The sequence below is a fragment of the Delphinus delphis genome, chromosome 19, assembly GCF_949987515.2.
Source record: "Delphinus delphis chromosome 19, mDelDel1.2, whole genome shotgun sequence".
NCBI lineage: Eukaryota > Metazoa > Chordata > Mammalia > Artiodactyla > Delphinidae > Delphinus > Delphinus delphis.
Window position 1 is genome coordinate 51,613,427 of NC_082701.1, and position 22,416 is coordinate 51,635,842.

The 22,416-nt window shown below is 41.1% G+C and overlaps 1 protein-coding gene across 4 annotated transcripts in view; it reads right to left on the minus strand.

Annotated features, from left to right (window-relative positions):
* The window catches only part of MYH10 (myosin heavy chain 10), a 133,411-nt gene that overhangs the window by 65,885 nt on the left and 45,110 nt on the right, over positions 1-22,416 (minus strand). For all 4 annotated transcript variants that reach the window (XM_059998421.1, XM_059998420.1, XM_059998419.1 and 1 more), the window contains exons 5-6: positions 17,760-17,862; positions 11,113-11,205 (exon numbers count right to left, since the gene is read on the minus strand). In XM_059998421.1, coding sequence (XP_059854404.1) covers positions 11,113-11,205; positions 17,760-17,862 — 196 coding nt within the window. The remainder of the gene's footprint in view (positions 1-11,112; positions 11,206-17,759; positions 17,863-22,416) is intronic.

Sequence of the window (22,416 nt, forward strand, 5' to 3'; positions counted from 1 at the left end):
TTAAATAAATAAATAAATTTATTTATTGGCTGCATTGGGTCTTCATTGCTGCGCACGGGCTTTCTCTAGTTGCGGCGAGCGGGGTTTACTCTTCGTTGCGGTGCCTGGGCTTCTCATGGCGGTAGCTTCTCTTGCTGCGGAGCACGGGCTCTAGGCGCGCCCGTGGGCTCAGTAGTTGTGGCACGTGGGCTCAGTAGTTGTGGCACACAGGCTTAGTTGCTCCGCTGCATGTGGGATCTTCCTGGACCAGGGCTCGAACCCGTGTCCCCTGTGTTGGCAGGTGGATTCTTAACCACTGTGCCACCAGGGAAGCCCCTATTTTTAGTCTTTTTAAACACTGTTGGGAATAACTGATGAATAATGATGAATCAATTCCAAGGATGATGAAATAGCAAAATGTTACAAAATACAGAAAAAAATAGGATCACTAAAACCCTTAATTTTTCTTAGATTTATAAAATGGCCCAAAGGACTCATATGGTAATTATGAGAGAAAATGAGTTTTATGGTATTTTTAAAATAAGTCATATTTGTTCTTGTTTTGTGGAAGACCCTTAAGAAACAATAAAGTTCAAAACTATCAGTCCTTACAAATCATTAGAACTGCTCAAAAAAAAACCTCAAAAACTAAAATCAGGTCCTGATGTTATAATGAGGATTAAAATTCTTTACAAATTTTAAACAGCTGTATCATCTATACACTATTTCATTAATAAAAAATTACTATTTTAAGAGAGAGTAGTCAAGACAATGTCATTACTTCAAAGCTGCAAAGATTACACTGCCAACACAACTGCTCAGATACTTTTTCAAACTTCTCACTTTAACCCTGCAGAAAGGTTAATCAAAATCATATCATATCACCTAATTCTTACTGAATATTTCACTTAAAAATTCATTATATAGTAATACAAAGGTTCAGCTTTCAATAACTTGTCTAATTTATTATGTATTTATCTACATGCTGTTTAAGCTTTCAACTTCTTATACTATTTCCTATTCCCTTTTCTTTACCACTCTACATTAGAAGTTCAAAATTCATTAAACAAAAGAAATTCTTTATTTGGGCAAAAGGACAAAGTTATCACTGGTAATGTTGAACTCTAATAACTTTAAAATTTTAAATTGAACACTATCCATTTTATATTTGGTGAACTTATTTTTCCTTTACTTCATGAGAAAATATAAACTAAAAAAGGAAGTTAGATTCAAAGGAGAAAAAAAAACAAACTAAAATTTTTTAGTTCTTCTGAACTAAAAACATGGGCTTCTGAACAGGTAACCTAAAAAGAAATGTGCCCAAATAATTTAGACATGTGATCACTTACCTGGATAAACAAAGTCACCAACATACAACATCTAATTTGCTCATCCGTTCCCTAGCCAAATCGGTTCCCTTTCCTTTTTATAACTGGCATCCGCAGTTGCTCTAACCATTACAGCTAGTGCGAGAGAAATATCTTTTGGCTAAAGGAAAAGCGCCAGGCAAAAAACTAATGAAAAAAGAGGATGGAATGAGAAAGCCTACATGTGGGAGAAGGCAGAGTGGACTGGGGGTGTCCCTCTGGCCCTGTCCTGACCCCAAAAGAAACCAGTAACTCTGAAAACAACCTACTCGGTAACTAATAAATCTTGGTTCTATTTTTAAAACATTTTAACAAAAAAACCTTATAAAGTTGAAAATTATCAACTCTCTATGATATGATACTCATGTTCAGCTATTTTACGAGCTCTACCCAAGTATCAATACTTTGACAAGAGAAAAAAGCAAAATTTCTGAACCAAAAGGAAATACTTTACTGAATATCCCCCAAATGGTCTAGGATTTAAATATTCCCCTTAATGTTGAACATCCTGGCAAATTAGGTAAGAGGCAGGCCAGGGGATGTGAAATCACTTCAGTGATAGTCTTGGGGTGGGGTCAGGGGAGAAAATAAAATATATAGGTTGAAAAGCTTTTCCGTCACATACATAATAAATACTCTTTCAGAATTAACGTTTTTATTAACATACAAATCTAAAGTGGAAAAGAAGCAGAGTTTTACTTTTAAATGGGTTGGGTCCTCTCATCTTTTAGACATGATGTGAAGAAACTTGTGGTGAAGATGCCCACACTGTATTTGATTCCCATATAGGTCAGATTATGGTACTCAGAATATTCAACCAGGATTTCGCCAATAAAAACAAAAACAAAGGAAAAGCAAAAAAAAGGACAAGTACATTATGTGTTAATGATAGAGGATGCATTTTGATGCCAGGCACATTGCTTCCCAATCCAAGAACAACTAAGACAGCATGTTACTGCAAGAGTCTGAACAGCAAAGATGGCCAGAATCCTCTCTCTTATGTAAAACAGAAACTAAAGAATTTCACTCAAAAGATGCAATAGGACAACCTGGATATTTTGATAGTCAAGAAAATAAGAAGAAAATTATCTTACTTAAAGAATTTTATGCCTTCTGAATCGACATTGGCTTTCTGGAACTTTTTCGGTGGGTGGTTAAGACGTATCCATAGTTATTAAATCTAGAGTGTTAGCAACTTACTGCAGGGACAATGCAGGTTTGTTTCATGCTCTGAAAATACTTTCCCCCTTCCTAATTTGGTATTTAAAGTTGTCATAAGATCTTAATTTACCTGAAAACATGTTAGTATAGATAGCGTGCTATGGATGTGTATTAGTTTGCTCCAGGAAATATCTCCACTCTGGAAGCAGCTATTTGCCCTAAATGGGAAAACCCATTCGGGAAGTAATTAGTTAGGATTTAATCCCAAGGCCAGATGGCTATTGTAAATGCTTCAACTATCTTAATCTCCAGATTACACCAGAAGCTTTGTTAATTAGTAAAATGAGTTTTCTTGTGAACTAAGTGGCCCTGTTACTTAGTGTAACGGATGTTAAGAAATTCCTGGGGAAAAATGAGTGACATTAATAGCCATGGACTGATTGGAAATACACAGATGTCCGCCAGCCAGTCTGGTGTGGGCCGGGTGTCAAGGCTGCAGCGAGCCCCAGGGGGCTGCGGGGTTGGGAGGGCAGCTGTGGATCTGGAGGATGGGGGTTGCGTGGTGCAGACCACGTTCTGTGTCTGACACTGTCACATTTGCCTCGGTAAATCTTTACAGAAAGGCTCAGTGAGACAACACGAGACAGAGCAGCAACTGTGTTCAGTTTACCCACAAAATTGATTCTGGTGCCTGCTCGGATAATACACGTGAGGGCGCAGAATTCTGACTCACTTTCATTGTAACCTGGTAGCCAAGGGGTAAGGAGGCACCTGGAGGCTTTATCTAGCTTCAAAAATTAGAGGCTAATTAGCTACCACAAGGTACGTAAAACGTAATTGCTAAATTGGCTTAAATCTTTGCAAAGGAAAAAAAAATAGAAGAAATAAAGGAAAAGATTTGTGCAGATATGGTAAGTGATCCCTACTAAAACTTTCTAAGATGAGATGTATCTGCTGATACGATCATTTTGAAATGGAACTCCATTTCTAAAGTTTCATTACAAGACATTCATTTTACATAAATCTCCTCCATCTGGAACGCATTTCACTTGTCCATAAACAGAGAGCTGGACTAATTGTGAACGATTATTTTCATAAGGGCAATGCTCTCCTAAAGAATCCCCTTCAATACAAACCATGAGCTAGTCACCTTTGAAAGAAAAGATATTCTTCAGGAAAGTACTTGTCTATATCAGATCAAAGAAATGGAAACAAGTGGATTCTAAAATTTACAGAGTTTATAGTTTCTAATATTTTCACTGCAGGCATGTGGCTTGTAAATAATGACCACACGGAATTCCACTGTACACACAACTCATCTTTGAACGTCACGTCACTCTTTCGGTCTGACGTCCAACCCCAATCCCAGCCCCAACCCCAGGCTGGCCTGGCTGTGGGGCCAGCAGCTCCCAGGCACCTTCTGCCCACACTTCTAAAACTGGGGCATACGCACTATGGAAAACAGGGTGGAGGTTCCTTAAAAAGGTAAAAATAGTTACCATATGATCCAGCAATCCCACTCCTGGGTATATATACGGAAAAGACGAAAACTCTAGTTTGAAAAGATACGTGCACACCCCAATGTTCACAGCAGCCCTATTTACAGTAGCTAAGACAAGGAAGCAACCTAAGTGTCCAGCAACATATGAATGAATAAAAAGATGTGGTACATATGTATACAACAGAATACTACTCATCCATAAAAAAGAATGAAACATTGCCATTTGCAGCAACATGCATGGACCCAGAGATTATCATACTGAGCGAAGTAAGTCAGAGAGAGAAAGACACATTACACGATGTTGCTTATATGTGGGACTAAAAAATAATACAAATGAATTTATTTACAAAACAGAAACAGACTCACAGACATAGAAAACAAACTTACGGTTACCAAAAGGGAAGGGTGGGGAGGGATAAATTAGGAGTATGGGACTAACAGATACACACCACTACATATAAAACAGATAAGCAACAAGGATCTACTGTATAGCACAGGGAACGATATTCAATATCTTGTAATAACCTATAATGGAAAAGAATATGAAAAAAAATGTGTAACTGAATCACTTTGCTGTACACCTGAAACTAACATGATTGTAAATCAACTATGCTTCAATTAAAAAAAAAAACCGAAAACTGGGGCATGCGTATTCTCAGAGAGCCTGGCACGTGCAACACTCCCTGAGCTCAACTGTACAGGATGGCATGTCATCAAAAACACATTAAAGGTAAAACTCAACTGAAGGTGAGCTCTGTGAGGCTGCAGACCTTTGTTTTGTGCACTGATATATTCCCAGGGCATAGAAGAGTGTCAAGTGCTTAGTAGGTAACCACGCTGTAACAATGGATTCCATAAATACATATACCTACTATGTACTTACACGTGGGAGGCAGAGGCAACTAAGGATCCAGAGAGCAAGGTGGATGGGGTCCCTACCGCCAGAGATCCTACATGCTAGCAGGAGAGAGATCACAGATGAGCAGAGTGCCGACTACAGACTGTGCTACAAGGGAAATCAGCAGGACACCGGGATAGAGGATATAGAGGAAACCTCCTCAGACCAGGTTTGAGACGAACAAGGAGTTTAAGGAAGGGAGAAGGAGAAACGTGGACAGATGTGAAATACGTCCTGGAGGTGGAACCACAAAATTCACTCCTGGCTTGGACATGGGCCGTGAGAAAAAGGCTCAATCAAGGATGATTCCTAGGTATTTTGTTTTTCTAGGTTTTGTTGTTTTTAAGTTTAAGCAACTGGGTGACTTGATGGTACCATTTACTGACGTCAGACTTAAAAAGAGAAATTTTGAACGAAGAAAAAAAGTTCCATTTGTTAATTCAAGAAATCCATTAGACATCCAGTGGAGATAACAAGTAAGCAGCACAGTGCCTGGCAAAGGATAGGTGCTTAACAGTTAACTGAAATGCACAACAAAAAAATCTAAATTAATAAAATTTAATTTAAAAATGAGTCTACACTGGCTACTCTCTAACCCCCTGAGAAACACTGTTGGCAACACCCACAGGAAACTGCTAAAGGGTGTTTTAACTGAACATGAGTCAGTCAACGGAACTAATTACTTCACTATTCTTTATGGACCTGCTAAAATCAAGTTCTTGTTGTACTGGCAGTTAATGCCTTATGATAATAGTAGCTGGCTACTAAACTCTTTAAAAGAATACTGTACGTATCAATATAAAGTTGACTTTCTAAGAATTAAAGCCCAAAGTCAATATTAAAGATATGTTTGTTTCTTGGTTGAATGAATAGCTACGAATACTGCCTTAATCAAAAATCTTTTCTAAACAGATTAGCTTTTATACTACAAAGCTACAGTAATCAAGACAGTATGGTATTGGCATAAAAACAGAAATATAGATCAATGGTACAGGATAGAAAGCCCAGAGATAAACCCATGCACCTATGGTCACCTAATCTATGACAAAGGAGGCAAGAATATACAATGCAGAAAAGACAGTCTCTTCAATAAGCGAGGCAGTGGAAAACTGAACAGCTACATGTAAAAGAATGAAATTAGAACACTCCCTTACACCATACACAAAAATAAACTCAAAATGGATTAAAGACCTAAATGTAACACCTGATACTGTAAAACTCTTAGAGGAAAACATAGGAAAAATACTCTTTGACATAAATCACAGCAAGATCTTTTTTGACCCACCTCCTAGAGTAATGAAAATAAAAACAAAAATAAACAAGTGGGACCTAATTAAACTTAAAAGCTTTTGCACAGCAAAGAAAAACATAAACAAGACAAAAAGACAACATTCAGAATGGGAGAAAATTTCGCAAATGAAGCAACTGACAAAGGATTGATCCCCAAAATATACAAAACAGCTCATGCAGCTCAATATCAAAAAAAACCCAAACAACCCCATCCAAAAATGGGCAGAAGACCTAAATAGACATTTCTCCAAAGAAGACATACACATGGCCAAGAGGCACATGAAAAGATGCTCAACATCACTAATTACTAGAGAAATGCAAATCAAAACTACAATGAGGTATCACCTCACACCTGTCGAAATGGCCATCATCAAAAAATCTACAAACAATAAATGCTGGAGAGGGTGTGGAGAAAAGGGAACCCTCTTGCACTGTTGGTGGGAATGTAAATTGATACAGCCACTATGGAGAACAGTATGGAGGTTCCTCAAAAAACTAAAAATAGGGCTTCCCTGGTGGCACAGTGGTTGAGAGTCCGCCTGCCGATGCAGGGGACACAGGTTCGTGCCCCGGTCCGGGAAGATCCCACATGCCGCGGAGCGGCTGGGCCCATGAGCCATGGCCGCTGAGCCTGCGCTCCGCAACGGGAGAGGCCACAACAGTGAGAGGCCTGCATATCGCAAAAACAACCAAAAAAAAACAACTAAAAATAGAACTACCATATGAATGAAATTAGAACACTCCCTAACACCATACACAAAAATAAACTCAAAATGGATTAAAGACCTAACTGTAAGGCCAGACACTATAAAACTCTTAGGGGAAAACATAGGCAGAACACTCTATGACATAAATCACAGCAAGATCCTTTTTGACCCACCTCCTCAAGAAATGGAAATAAAAACAAAAATAAACAAATGGGACCTAATGAAACTTAAAAGCTTTTGCACAGCTAAGGAAAACATAAACAAGACGAAAAAACAACCCTCAGAATGGGAGAAAATATTTGCAAATGAAGCAACTGACAAAGGATTAATCTCCAAAATTTACAAGCAGCTCATGCAGCTCAATATCAAAAAAACAAACAACCCAATCCAAAAATGGGCAGAAGACCTAAATAGACATTTCTCCAAAGAAGATATACAGATTGCCAACAAACACATGAAAGGATGCTCAACATCACTAACCATTAGAGAAATGCAAATCAAAACTACAGTGAGGTATCACCTCACACCTGTCAAAATGGCCATCATCAAAAAATCCACAAACAATAAATGCTGGAGAGGGTGTGGAGAAAAGGGAACCCTCTTGCACTGTTGGCGGGAATGTAAATTGATACAGCCACTATGGAGAACAGTATGGAGGTTCCTTAAAAAACTAAAAATAGAACTACCATATAACCCAGCAATCACACTACTGGGCATATACCCTGAGAAAACCATAATTCAAAAAGACACATCCACTCCAATGATCATTGCAGCAGTATTTACAATAGCCAGGACATGGAAACAACTTAAGTGTCCATCAACAGAGGAGTGGATAAAGAAGATGTGGTACATATATACAATGGAATATTACTCAGCCATAAAAAGGAACGAAATTGGGTCATTTGTAGAGATGTGGTTGGTCCTAGAGTCTGTCACACAGCGTGACGTAAGTCAGAAAGAGAAAAACAAATATCGTATATTAACGCATATATGTGGAGTCTAGAAAAATGGTACAGATGAACCTATTTGCAGGGCAGGAATAGAGACACAGACGTAGAGAACAGACATGTGGACACAGGGGCATAAGGGGAGGGTGGGACGAATTGGGAGATTAGGATTGACATATATACACTACCATGTGTAAAATGGATAGCTAGTGGGAACCTGCTGTATAGCGCAGGGAGCTCAGCTCAGTGCTCTGTGATGACCTAGATGGGTGGGATGGGGGTGGAGGTGGGAGGGAGGTCCAAGAGGGATGGGATATATGTATGCCTATGGCTGATTCACTTCATCGTGCAGCAGGAACTAACACAGCGTTGTGAAGCAATTATACTCCAAAAAAAAAAAAAAGATTAGCTTTTACTATATTAGATTGAGCATACTTAATGATGATTATTCAGTAGTACAAGCACTTTGGAAGGTGGAACCTCAGCTGAATCAGGGTTTGTTGAGAATTCACACTGAATGGGTGATTCTTGCTAGAATCAATCTTGCTAGGAAACAATCTAAGAAATTCTTCCCACCAGTAGAATGTAAAAGAAGTTCCCACCAGAATTATTTTATCAGCCTTTGGAACAGGATGCGTCAATAACAAGCATTAAGGAGACTTAAGTATAGTAATTGCTCTGCAAATGAATTTCAAAAAGTGATCAGCTTAATTTAGACTACAAGTTAAAGGAACGAACTAGAGCAGAGTTTCTCAACCTCCATATAACTGACATTTGGGGATAATTCTGTTGTGGGGCCTGTCCTGTACATTGTAGGATGTTTAGCAACATCCCTGGCCTCCACCCACAAGACGTCAAACGTGGGATCCCCAGGGGACCCCAAAATGAGAACCAGCGATCTAGAGTAATGCAAATTACGGATTGTAACCTACATACGTCAATATGGAAATCTAATGATCTCTGGTAGCCAACTTCCAAGATGGCCTCAGTAACCCCTACCTTCTGGTACTCGGGTCACCTGCTCTGGGGGATGCCGGCTGCCATGTCGTGAGCGTCATGTGGCAGAGAGGCCACTGAGGTGTGGAACTGAGGCTTCTTGCCAAAAGCTACCCAAGTAAGCTGGGAAGCTCCTCCAGCCTCAGCAGGCGTTCAGATGCCTCGGCGCTAGCCAATCACACAGTAATGACGATCTCATGGGAGACCACGGGCCAGAACCAGCACTCAGAAACGCTGAGACGATAAACGTTTTACGTCACTAGGTCTTCGGGGAATTTGTTACATAGCAACACGTCTATCTGTCCCAAACACAAAAACCTCAGCAGATGAATCTTTCCCACTTAGTAACAGAATCACTACATTCTTTACCAAAGGACACACAGGACTGCTTAGTAGCAATTTATCTTTTCTAGGCAAAAATGAGACAAATGGGTACAAAAGTGTTTTTCTTGAATTTGAGTGTGGTTTGCGGGGGGTGGGCTAGAAATCAGAATAGACTGGTAACTTGATTTATGTGGTAAAAGAAAACATGTTCCACTAAGAAGTCCTTGAAAATCTTCACGGAGATTCACATACCAAAGCTGGTAGCTCACTGTGCCTCCCGTCCCAGGACACAGCCACTAAACACAGGGCTTTCAGGAGGAAGAATTCCAGATCTAATTGTGGCTCCAGCTCAGGGCTGACGGTCCACAGAATGATAGAAACTCACAAAGCAGCTCCGTTTCCCCAGAGCCAAAAGTCACAGCCATGCTTCCTACTGACACGGGCACATTTGTTATCCCACTTTGTACAGAAAAAGCTAGAATAATTACTAAATGAACTTGGATTAAGCAAATCTTCAGATTTTATCTTACTGGGAATAAACAATATTCCAAGCAAACAGTCCCATACTTCTTACATAACTTGGCTAAAGTCTCTTGCACTTAAACTACCTCTGAGGGTGTTACGGGCTGAATCGTCCCCCACCCCCAAATCCATATGTTGAAGTTCTAACCTCTAGTAGCTCAGAGCATGACTGTATTTAAAGAAAGGGTCTTCACAGATGTAATTAAGCTAAAATGAGGTCACTAGGGTGGGCCGGATCCAATATGACTGGGGTCTTATGAGAGAAGAACGGACACAGACACATGCAGAGGGAAGAGCACGTGAATTCACAGGAGACGGCCGTCCACAAGCCAAGGAGAGAGGCCTCGGAAGAAATCAACCCTGCCAACACCTTGATCCCAGACTTCCTCCAACTGTGAGAAAATACATGTCTATTGTTTAAGCCACCCAGTCTGTGGTGCTCTGTTTTGGCGGCCCGGGCAAAGGCATACAGAGGGTTATCTAGCTACCTTTGTATTTCCTGGGTCCTCTGTGGTCTGGTGGCATCTCCTAATCACAGAAACCACATCGTCAGGAGATTAACGTGCGGACCCAGAGTAAAGAATGTCACAGTGAACCCGATTTCCAGAAACTGCCCATCAAGGGATTGTTAGAATTGAAGTCTCTGATTCTGGCCTTCTTAACTTTAACCAAGACGTCTAATATCAGAGAAGGGAGGAAAAACATAGAATTAACTCGAATTACTTAAGTAGAAATAACAGAAGTTGAATGATTTGCTATTAAAGTGTCGACTCTAAGCAGCTGGAAAGGGGAGGGCCGTGTTCCGTAAGTCACACTGAGCCGGCTGTCACTCAGGATAACGTCCCCAGACTAGGCGTGCAAGCCGGTGGGGCTGAGGAAGAAAGTAAAGCTTTCAGCGAATTAAGGGAGTCGAACGGCTGAGAGGAAATTTTTGAGGAGACAAAATGTGAGGGACAAATTATTCTGAGGTCCACATCCCATAGAAATGGTAATGTACGAAAAGAACAATTTACCACATCCAATTCCAACTTCGCTTGTTGAGTGTTCACTGTGCCTGGTTCTGTGTTAAGTATTCAGCACGCATCTCATTTAATCTCCACGCCAACCTCATAATTACATATCATCCCCAATCAAACACGAAGAAGTAAGTTCAGAGAGGTTATATAATTATACATCCACAGAATAATACATAACTATCTATAATAAACATATGATTAAAATTACTTTCCCATTTGTTTTGCTTTTTAAAATGTGACTACTAGGAAAATGTTAATTACACGTGACTTGCATTGTATTTCTGTTGGACAGCCCTGTTCCGTACTACATCTGTTAGGAAGGAAAGTACTTGATTTGCTTAATCATGGTAGACATTCAACTAGAAGTCTGAGGAATGAAAAGTTTCTGGTGCTTTTAAACTTACAAAACGAGATGAGTTATCATTTTTCACAGTCTTTGCGTTTCCAAATGATTCCAGGATTGGATTTGCTTGCAAAAGCTGCCGTTCAAGTTCCCCCTAAAAGACATTACACACACACACACACACACACAAATAAAAGCAAATATATGTTAATCTAACATGTCTACTCCAGTCCTCAGGGAAAAAAAAAAACAAAGCAAAACCAAACACTGCCTCTTTTGCTCAGTATTTTCATTTTATTTGCCATCCAGCAAACTTTGTTGTTGGCTTCTTACCTTGGTCTTATGGGCTCTGCTAAAGGAAAAAATCAGCATCTATCATGTGCTCACAAGGAGAAGAAAATGTCACATTGCACAGTGATGGTAAATTTAAGGACGGGGCACATAAATTAAGTGGAGAATTTTTAAAATAAAGCAAACTGGTTTTCATGAAATGAAATTTAGCATGATACTTCAATTAAGGACATATTAATACTTATACTCCTACTTATTTCTACTTTGCCTCGTTCCAAAGATTTAAGGCAGCAAATTCTAATAATTTCCACTGTACTGGTAATAAGACTTGCCATTTTTCCAAGGGTTTCACATAACATCTTAATGATGTAGACAGGGCAATGTCCTCATCTCCGGCTTCAGAGACGACAAAGATGACGATGCTACTGAATTCTTGCACATATTTAAAAAGCTAAGTGTACTGTATTTGGTATAATGGTCATTACTTATATGCAAATTAAGCTATAAAACAGACTTTACAAACAAAATACGTTAAGTATATATATGCTTTAATCATGAAACACAACAGAAGGCTGTATGGGGAAGCATGAGGCATTTCTGTATCCCTGGAATGTAATTTCAGAATTACACTGTAGGACTTAAATAAATCTGCTCTTTCCAAACACAAATCTTACCCCTGTATTTTAAAATACCCACAGTATACTAGACCTCAAGAAAGGATAAAAACTGCTAGCTACTGTGATGCTCTCAGCAAAAACAGAGTACAAGGAAGCTCACATAAGATTTTAAAATTAATGGCCACCTGCCCTGTGACGTATTACACTACCATCGACTCCAAAATCGGGAACAGATCTATGCCACACATGCAGTCTCGGCATCTGACCCAGGTGTGGTTCACTCCACTGAAAGGGCAGGAAATGTTCCTGAAGCACGTGACACAGTGAGGCGCTGCAGTGTTACACGTCTACTCTGGAGCATTTATGTGGACTGTCCCATTGTCTGCATTATTTTCCCAGGTTTTATCTATAGTCTACTATTGTGTTCAACTGAAACCAGCCAGGAACCAGTCCTGCCATGTGAATGTCACGACGTGGCATCAACTCACATTCCTGGCTTTAGATAATATGCTCCCTGTATGGGGGATCTTCCCGTTTATGGACTTCAAGACACCAGACTACTTCTGATGTAAATTTTCTAAACGCTACATGCTATCAGAGTTTCTTAAACATGGTGTCCTGAACCAACGTTAATGGCTGACAGTCATCACTACGAACAGCAGCCGTTGTGCTGTGACGCAGAAGCACAGCCTCCCCTGGAGGTCAGCGGCCACGGCCATCACTGCGCCTGTGCCAGCATCTTGCAAAGCTCTCGGTGCGCTGGCACCGCAGCGACGATTTGGGCTCTAGAATCCCTTAACCTCACTCAATCTGTGTGATCGGGGCGTAGAAACTGTCAGAAAAACCCGGACTTGATAAGTGGGGCACTGCCTTTACCTGACACTCCTACGGTTAGATCAAGGAGTCAGAATACAGATGCCTTAAAATTACACACTATCCTACCAAATCATAATAAAAATACTTTCAATAGTAATCTATCTTTAAAATATTTTCCTAACTTGGAGGTAGAACAAATATTATATACATTTTAATATTCCCTAGACACGGCTTCAAGAACTCTGGGTCAAGTTTATAGATTCTTTTCTCCTTTGTGTGTGTATGCGCGCGTGTGTGTGTACACACACGTGTGTGCATGTGATCCACTGATCCTGATTCCATTCTTTCTTCTCTAGGCTTAAAGGCACCGGCTGTATACCCTACATGAGGTTAGTCAGTATCACGCCAAAATGATGCTCTGTGAACGTTTGCTGAATGGATGGGTAATCAGCGGTCCGAAGACATTCTAGCAGTATTTGGGGAGGGGATGGTGGTGAGCCAGAGGTGGAAGTAAGATTTGGGTTAAGGGTCCTCGTAATCACTGTCATAACCACAGGCCTGGGTCCCTGCTTTGAAGGCCACAACATTAATAGGAATGTGGTGGTACTTCTCTTCCAATGGATTTTTGACATCATTGAGACCAAGTAAAGATCTCAAAAACTCATAAATGAATCACAAAGAGCTTGACACAGAGCTAATATCATAAAACACACAAAAATGATCTTTAAGAAATTACCACTAAAATTTGACCATTTCTGCCTTGAATAATTTCACATTTAGATAAACAGGGCTAACAGCTCTCAACCAAATTATGAAGCCATTTACAAACCATCAGGGGACAGTGACTAAGTGCTAACCTCTCTGCTGGGACTCGGATGGGCAATGTCCCTTTTCTAATTCTATATAGTAATAAGAAATGTCACTTGCGAATGTGGGGAAAAGAAATCAGCATTAGCTATTTAAATTATTTTTAAAGTTCTAAGTATTTAGAATGATACGATGCTTTAAAGGTTTACCAATCGTGATGAAAACTATACCCTTGTGTTTATTACACAATATATTATATACACTTGCTATATGATAGATATAGGATGAGTTTTAAATTGGTTAAAAAAAATTATATATATACATACACCTCTTTCAAAACTCTGGTTCAGCCAGCAAGGGGACTCGGGCTGGACTCTTGCTGCACCTGTAGGCCTGATGGGCAAAGCTGCAGGCGTCCCACTGACCGCAGAGTACGGTTGGAAGCTGGCGGCAGCAGTCAATCGCCATGTTTAGAACCAGACTCTCATCTCGAGTGGCAGGCTCTAGTTTCTGTGCTTGTTACCTGCTATCTATCACCTTTTTGTCTTAGTTCAAGGCAGTTTAGACCAGTAGATAAGAGTCATCCGGAAGCTGCCATCTAGAGGTGGATGACTCAGGAGTCAGTGGGCAGGTGGGCTGGCTTGAAGGGGTCATTCCCCGGGGATGGTCCAGTCTAAGAAATTAGTCGTCCTCAAACCTGCTCTGAGATCGTACCACGTCCAGGCTTTGGAGTGGCCCTGAACACTGTGCCAGACATCGAGGGTCTGTAACAGTGACCTACGATGAGGGATATGGGCACTGGAGCTGTACTTGCTGTTGGCCGGGGCATTAAGCCAAACGGGGACTCATTTTGTTATGGTAAGTAAAAGTTGAGAGGTAAATGGTTTACTTCTTAAATACCGTGACCTTAATTTTGAAAATTTATTTCTTACATTTGTTCCTATTTCTATAATGAAGTTATAAGGTAAACATAAAAAAATCGGTCACTTCACACTGCTAGGATGGCCTTAATAAAAAGACAATGACAAGTGTTGCCCAGGATATGGAGAAACTGGCCCCCTCAAACACTGCGGGGAATGTAAAGTGGTGCAGCCTCTATGGAAAAGTTGGGCAGCTCCTCAAAATGTTAAACAGAAAATTACCAGCAATTCCACTCCTAGGTATACACCCAAGAGAACTAAAAATGTATGGCTACATGAAAACTTATATATTGCAGCATCATTCGTATTGGTGCCAAAGTGGAAACAATCCAAATGGCCAACAACTGGTGAAGGGATAAACAGAACGTGACAAATTTAATAGAACAGGTTATTATTTGGCCACAGAAAGGAATGCAGCACTTACACAAGCTCCAGCATGGATGAACCTTGAAAACATTATGCACAGTGAGAACCACATATTATATGATTCCGTTCATATAAAATACCCCGAATAGGCAGAGTCAGAGAGACAGGAAGTAGATGAGGGATTTCCAGGGGCTGGGGGAACATGGAAGGTGATTCCTAATAGGTATACGGTTTCTTTTGGGGGTGATGAAAATGTTCTAAAATTGATTGTAGTGATAATTGCATAACTCTGGGAATACACTGGAAAAAAAAAAAAACACTGACCTGTACACTTTAAAGGAGTGAATTTTATGGGACATGAATTTAAATCTTAATAGAGTTATTTAAAAAAAAAGAATGAGCAAAGAGACAAAGACTCACAAAATCAGGAGCCTACAAATGCCTTCCACTTTGTTCTTACAATTTATACTGCTGTTTAGTGATAAAATGCTAGCAACTGACACAAACTGTTCCTGGGAATCTGAGTTTTGCCAATAAAGTTCAACATAAATTTGGAAACCAGTGATATTAAACCAAGAGAAACACTGCCTTTGCAAAGTACAACCATTACTTTACGGTAGTCATCCTCAAAATGGGGCGAGGAAGGCATGCCTGCGGGCGCCCGGGAAGGGCAGGGGGTGTGGGGAGAGAAGTAAGTTCTCGACTCAACCCTCCCCAGGGTGTGAGCAGTCCCTATGCTCAGGAGTATCTCATATTCCTCAGGTGCGCTGGGGAAGAAAAAGTAATTGAGAACCAGCAGTCTTCTCATGTTTCTAAAAACATGGCACAGCTACTTCTTGACTAGCTTCAACATAACCTTGGGGAAAGCAGCATGGAAGGTTCTGCGCAGAGTGCGAACATGCAACAAGACATGCAAATCGGTAATGACAGTGCAGCACGGCCCAGAGAAGCTGTCGCCTCGCCTTCTTGGAGGATACCTGCTTACGGGGGTTCATTTGACCCAAAGTAAAATCTAGGGGTAGGCATGCTACTCACACACCACAGGGATCCGCTCTGTAGTTTAAGATGACATCGAAACAAAATGTTAACAATGATGATTTATGTAATCCACAGAGGATTTGGAAAAACGAAATCTGTACGTTAACTATTTAACACTATTTTGCTAGTGATCTAAGTACATATTAAAGGGTCATTTAGCATGTACTCTAAAACACAAAGAAAAGCTGGTTGCTGGTCTAGAGATTCCTTCTTTAACTGGCAAAGAAGCCTTTAAATATCATACAGGATAATGATTATTTCATTCATCCTCCCAATGCATTATCACTGGTCTGGTCTACAGCTAAAAGCAAAAGGACATCCTGGGCCTTCATAGGTATAGTACAGCTTTAGTGTCTGAGAATTTCTTAAGAATTCTAAAAAAGATATCTGAAAATCTCAGTATCTGGGACTATTCCTTTAGATGTTTCTGATCGTTTATGTTAAGAGATTGTTTTCATAACACTATCGTTTCTTGCTTTATGCTAGCTTTGCACCACTATGCTTGTGGAAGACACACCAGAACCGTTCCAGTGCGAGGGAATGGGCTGTCCAAGTACAGACGCCCCATTCTATCCAAGGCATCTGGCTCAGCTCCGCCCTCCCTCTCTTGCCAAGTAGCAGGAAATGCTCCGGTCCATGGTTTGTTCACTGCTATGCTCTGCGGAGCTAAAAGGCGGGCATCTGATAATTAGGGAGAATAACATTCCTCTGCTACTTGCCCTGGATAAAGAAAATCCTAAATTTATGTATTAAATACAACGAGGCTTTGGGGTTAAAACACTTACCAGGCCCTACAAGGTTAACAGATCAGAAATTGTTTAAGTTGCAACTTTTCGAGCTGCAGCCCCCAACTCAAACTTTAACGTGTGGCATAAAGTTAGGTTTCCACCTGCTTAGGGAGTATTAAAGTAATTCCACCTGGTAATTGACACGTGAAACCCTAAGTTTACAGGCTTCCTAAACATATGATTCAATGTCATGATGAAAGGGTAAATAAATATTAAAATTCCTCTAGAAAACAAAGGTAAAGCAAAAGGGCATGCTGCTTCTCAGGAAAGAATAAGCCTCAAAGCAACACAATTTCAAAACTCAATATTTTGTTCATAGGAGATGTTGCTCAGAACTAATGGTATTTGTTTCCAGTAGAGATTCAATCCAAAGACAGAAATTAGTGCAAACACTCATGACTTAAGAAGCATAAAGAAAAGCACTTGCCTGGTGTTTCACTGGTTTAGGTGATTCCTGCTGCTCGTTACAAACAGATAAATGCAAACGTTAGCGAGTTTGGGTCTTTTCCTAGCGGTAAAGCCACATCCAAAGCACAAAGTCAATGTGCGGTTTACAACCGTGAAAGCTGGTACGCCTGGCATCTCTCAGGGAGTGTTAACTACTACTTCTCATATCTACAGATTAAGGATAACTGACGTCTACATTCTCACCCCTTTTCTATCATCAATTCTCCCCCAATTTCTATCCTCCCCTCGGGCTGCTGTGGGTGGCAGCTCTGTAAGTTCAGGAAGAAGCGCTGAAAATATCTGAGGATCTTCTTTTGGTGGAAACGAAGAAGCCTTCCTAAGCACTGCTCAGCCATGTTTAACAATCCCCACCACAGCTTTGTAAGAAATTAGGCTTCGAGTTACAACCGTAATTCCAGTTTGCCCTGGTGGAATCGCTAGTTACTAACAATTTCCTGATGCCCTAGCTCCCTCCTTGCTGGGTGGGGAGTGGCGGAGACGAGGGACCTGTCAATTACAGCAGCACACTGAGGACGCTTGCTTTCTGATTCTTGTTTCTGAAATTACAGAAGAATAAATCTAAGGGTTTGAAAAAACAACAGCAGAACAAACACTTACAGGAATATTATGGTCCTTTCGTCCTTTGTGTGAAGAAGCGACATGAGCAAGGTACTGAATGACTTTCTTAGTATTTTCTGTCTTCCCGGCACCCGATTCACCCCTGGAAGAAATATTAACACAGGCTGCTTTACGGAAAGCACAGCACACACATTCCCAAACTATAATCGACAAAATTAAACTGAGTTGGAACAAGAATTAGTAGAAAGTAAAAAGAGAATAAGTAGGGAAGAAGAAGAAAAAAAAACTATCACCAATAGTTGGAAAATTATTATTTTTAAATGGCATAAATTAACCCGAATATTGTTTTGGTAGATGCCGGTAAGGGGACAGAGGAAAATGTTCACAACGATTTTTTTTTTTCCCTTGGAATTGGGGGCTCCTCCAGAGAAGTGAAGTTTATTAGAATGTTTGTGAAGCAATGCCTCAGCGCCAGAAACACATCCAGCACTGGAAACAGAATTCCTAGAACAGTTAAGTTAAGGCAATTTAATCTGAAGGAGCTGAGTGAACTCTGGGATGTCCGCGGATTACTGACAGCATCTTCAAGGCCACTAGACGCCCTCTTGGCTCATCCCTCAGACCAGGCTGACGGTGGTTCCCTCCCCTAGACCCACACAGCACCTTGTACATACCTCATACACACATCTTCACAGTGATCGCCAGCCTCACCCGAGGTAAGTACAAGGCCCCATGCGTTTGCTGATTTGTATGTTTGTGTAGTTTCTTTTTTGTTGTTTTTTTTTGCGGTATGCGGGCCTCTCACTGTGGTGGCCTCTCCCGTTGCGGAGCACAGGCTCCAGACGCGCAGGCTCAGCGGCCATGGCTCACGGGCACAGCCGGAGCCGCATGTGGGATCTTCCCAGACTGGGGCACGACCCTGTGTCCCCTGCATCGGCAGGCGGACTCTCAACCACTGCGCCACCAGGGGAGCCCTGTGTAGTTTCTTTTTAATCCACGTAACCTTGTGCAGTGTTGACACACAGCCAGGACGTAATTTGTAGAGAAAATGAAGGAATACTACGAATTTTGTTATGAACTGGGACAAATGCTATCACTTCCTATGTTTTCTATTTTCAAACGAGGCTGGCACATTTCAAAGGTTGCTTTTTATTTCTACTCAGTACTAAGCTTGAAATTCAGGCAAGCTGCTAGCATACAGTGTGATCCTTGAATTATGGCCTCTCTGATCAAATACCTGAGGTTCCCCAAGACCCTGGCAAAGCAAACCTACCTGCACAACGAATAAAATCTCAATTTGGATTAAAATGAAAAACTGTAATATATAATTAAATTAATTTTCTAAAAATCAACAACAAAAACACCACAGGAACTCAAAAATGTTATTATACACATGGCCAACTAGTGATCCTCTACACCTCTTTTATTTAAGGCTTAAAAATCTATTTTTTCAAACTCTGACCCTTTCTTGAAATTGTACTTGGAATTGTACTATCTGAACTGTCCCCAACATGAGTCCTTTAGGTTTCCTGGTTGCATTACCTCCCTAACTCTCTGCACCCAAACACCACCGAGGTGTTGGGCAAAAGGGTCCTATTGATCACTTAGTTGTATGGCTTTGAGTAAGGAAATTAACTTCTCTGGAAATGGACATCATCATTGGTAAAACGTAGGAATAGGATTAGACCCTTTCCCGCTCCAAGATTTGATGATTCTAGATACAACCCACTTACTGGTGTCTAAGAATATTTTACATATTAAGCTTATTAACCACCATCTACTGTTGTATTAACAACTGTCCCCCCTTCTTTGTTTTGCCATCTAAGTCTACTCTTAGGTACTCCAATCCACCAAACCTTCTATTAAGGTTTCTGCCTGCTATTCAGGCTTAGAAAGGCCTTTCCTGCACTAACATTATATCCATCTATATTTTCATTTCTATATCATCTATATTATTAAAACCATCTATATTTTCTTCCAAGACTTTGATGGTTTCACCTTTTACAACTAAGTCTTTAAGTAATTTGAAAGAAAAAAAACGTATGGCCTGAGGTCAAGATTGAATCTCATTTTCCCGTCAAATGATTCAGTCCACATCCCAACATCAATGGTTGACCAAGACACTGATTACCCAGCGATCTGAAATGTTATCTTTACCCTACACTTATGACTTATTCCAAAGCCAGTACCACACTGCAGTAGTTTGGAAGTATGACTAACCAGAACACCCATCACTGTCTTTAAAAAATAAATCAAGTAGTCTCTGAGGTTAATTTTTTTCAGATAAACTTCAAATAATTTTGTTCTGCTATATCCCTCTCCCATCTCCTCCCGCCCGCCACCCCCATAAAAATAGTCAGACAAAATTTTGAGTTAAATAATACACCTGCTATTTTTAAGAGAAATGATGGCTTCATCTCTGTCTCAGTTAAATTCTGTATTTCTCTAGGTTCAAAACAGGCAAGGACCATGTTTGTCTTATTCACCTTTTAAGTCACAGTGCCTAGCATAGCAGGTACTTGCTGAAATCTGTTAAATAAATGAATATACGTCCTACACAAATTTATTTCTAAGCTCTATTTGATAATTTTTTGTTCCTGTTATTAATTTCACCACCATTACATTTTCTACCTGGCTACCGTTGGTACATAGATAATGATCTTCGTTCATTCATTTATTCAACACATATTTGCAAATCATCTTCTATGTGTCAGGCATCCTTTTAAGTGCTAGATAGAGCTGTGGACAGGGTCCTTGTGCAGCTCAAGGTCAGCAGAGACTTAAAGTAAACAAGAAAAACAAATGGGATAATTACATGTGAGGGAGGCGACGAAGGGAACAAGGAGGCGGCTGAAAGGGAAAAGGCAGAAAAGCAAAGGACAACTCCCTGGAGATACCATGGCGGGAAGGAGCCTCCTGAAAGGTGAGCAGGACCAGGCAAGAGAGGGCCTGGGGCAGAGCATCCAGGGGGATAGGAAGACAAATGCAAAGGCCTCAAAACAGAAAAAAGCTCGGTATAGGGCTTCCCTGGTGGCGCAGTGGTTGGGAGTCCGCCTGCCGGTGCAGGCGACGCAGGTTCGTGCCCCGGTCCGGGAAGATCCCACATGCCGCGGAGCGGCTGGGCCCGTGAGCCATGGCCGCTGAGCCTGCGCGTCGGGAGCCTGTTGCTCTGCAACGGGAGGGGCCACAGCGGTGAGAGGCCCGCTAACTGGTGGCCTGGTGGCCGGAGTGCAGGATTTAGATAAATAACTAGCAAGACAGACAGTGGCAGTACCTCCTGCCGAGGTGGGAAGGGGTGGATGTGATGTACCCTGGAGCCATGGGAAAGAATCTGGATTTTATTCATGTGTCATTTGGTAAGAGCTATGATGTCGGTTTTCTTTGTTTTGTTCTTAACTTTATTCAAAATGCCTAGTGTTTCAAGCTAAGCATGATGTTGGCTGTTGGTTTCAAACATAATTTTTCATTATATTAAGAAATGAGCCTCATAGAGCCTGGGGATGACTTGTCTTGAAAACAGCTGTGATTGGTACCCGTCAGCGTGGTTCGCCTCTGAGGTTTCTCAGCTAACCCCTCTCAACTGGACATGCTTCAGTGTGTCCTGGAAGCATTTTTTGCCCCCATCTGTCACACTTGGCTGTACTTGACAACCACCTACGAACTCTGCTACATTTTCCATATTTCAGGTCTAAGGCACCTCTGGCTAATAGAAAATATTGCTTCAAAGACAGATGTATTCCAATACCTTACGGTTGAGGTCCCAAGAGGGGAGACAGCTTTATACTCTCACCTCAAAATGGGGATAATAGCTTCTGACACGTAAGGTTATTGTGAAGGAAAAAGATACAGTCCATCTAAAGCTTATAATTAGTAGTCAGTAAACATTACCCATTATTGTCCACTCAGCTGTTCACCCACCACATAGGAGGGAATTTGAATTACTAAACTCTCTATAGTGTTAGTAAAGTGGTTAAGAAGTGGGCCATGGTGTCCTGGTGACCTACTTAGATTCAAATCCCATCTACCACTTCCTAGCTTATGGGGCTTTGGGCAAGTTACTGGGCTCTCTGAGCCTCAGTTTATACTCCTTTAAAATGAGATCCGGTTACTTCAAAGGACTGAGATAATGCATGTAAACAGCACAGCATGGCACCCAGCCAGAAGTTTCTCCATAAATGTCAGTAGTGGTAACAACTATGACAATGGTCAACAGTGATGATAAAGAAATTGACAGAAGTAAAAAGGTGATAACCTCTGATTTGACTATGAAAGACGTGGCAGGATCAAAGGAATATAATTCTTAGAAAAGTTTTTTTAAGGGGAAATGGCACATCTGTCCCAGATGGAAAAGGGGGAAATAAAGCAGCTTGAACAAAAGTAAATGGGCAGAGCTCCCCTGGGGGCGCAGTGGTTAAGAATCCGCCTGCCAATGCAGGGGACACGGGTTCGATCCCTGGTCCAGGAAGATCCCACAGGCTGCGGAGCAACTAAGCCCGTGCACCACAACGACCGAAGCCCACGCACCTAGAGCCCGTGCTCTGCAACAAGAGAAGCCACCGCAATGAGAAGCCCGCGCGCCGCAACGAAGAGTAGCGCCTGCTCACTGCAACTAGAGAAAGCCCCCGCGCAGCAACGAAGACCCAACACAGCCAAAAATAAATAAATATATATTTTTAAAAAAGTAAACGGTCAAGGG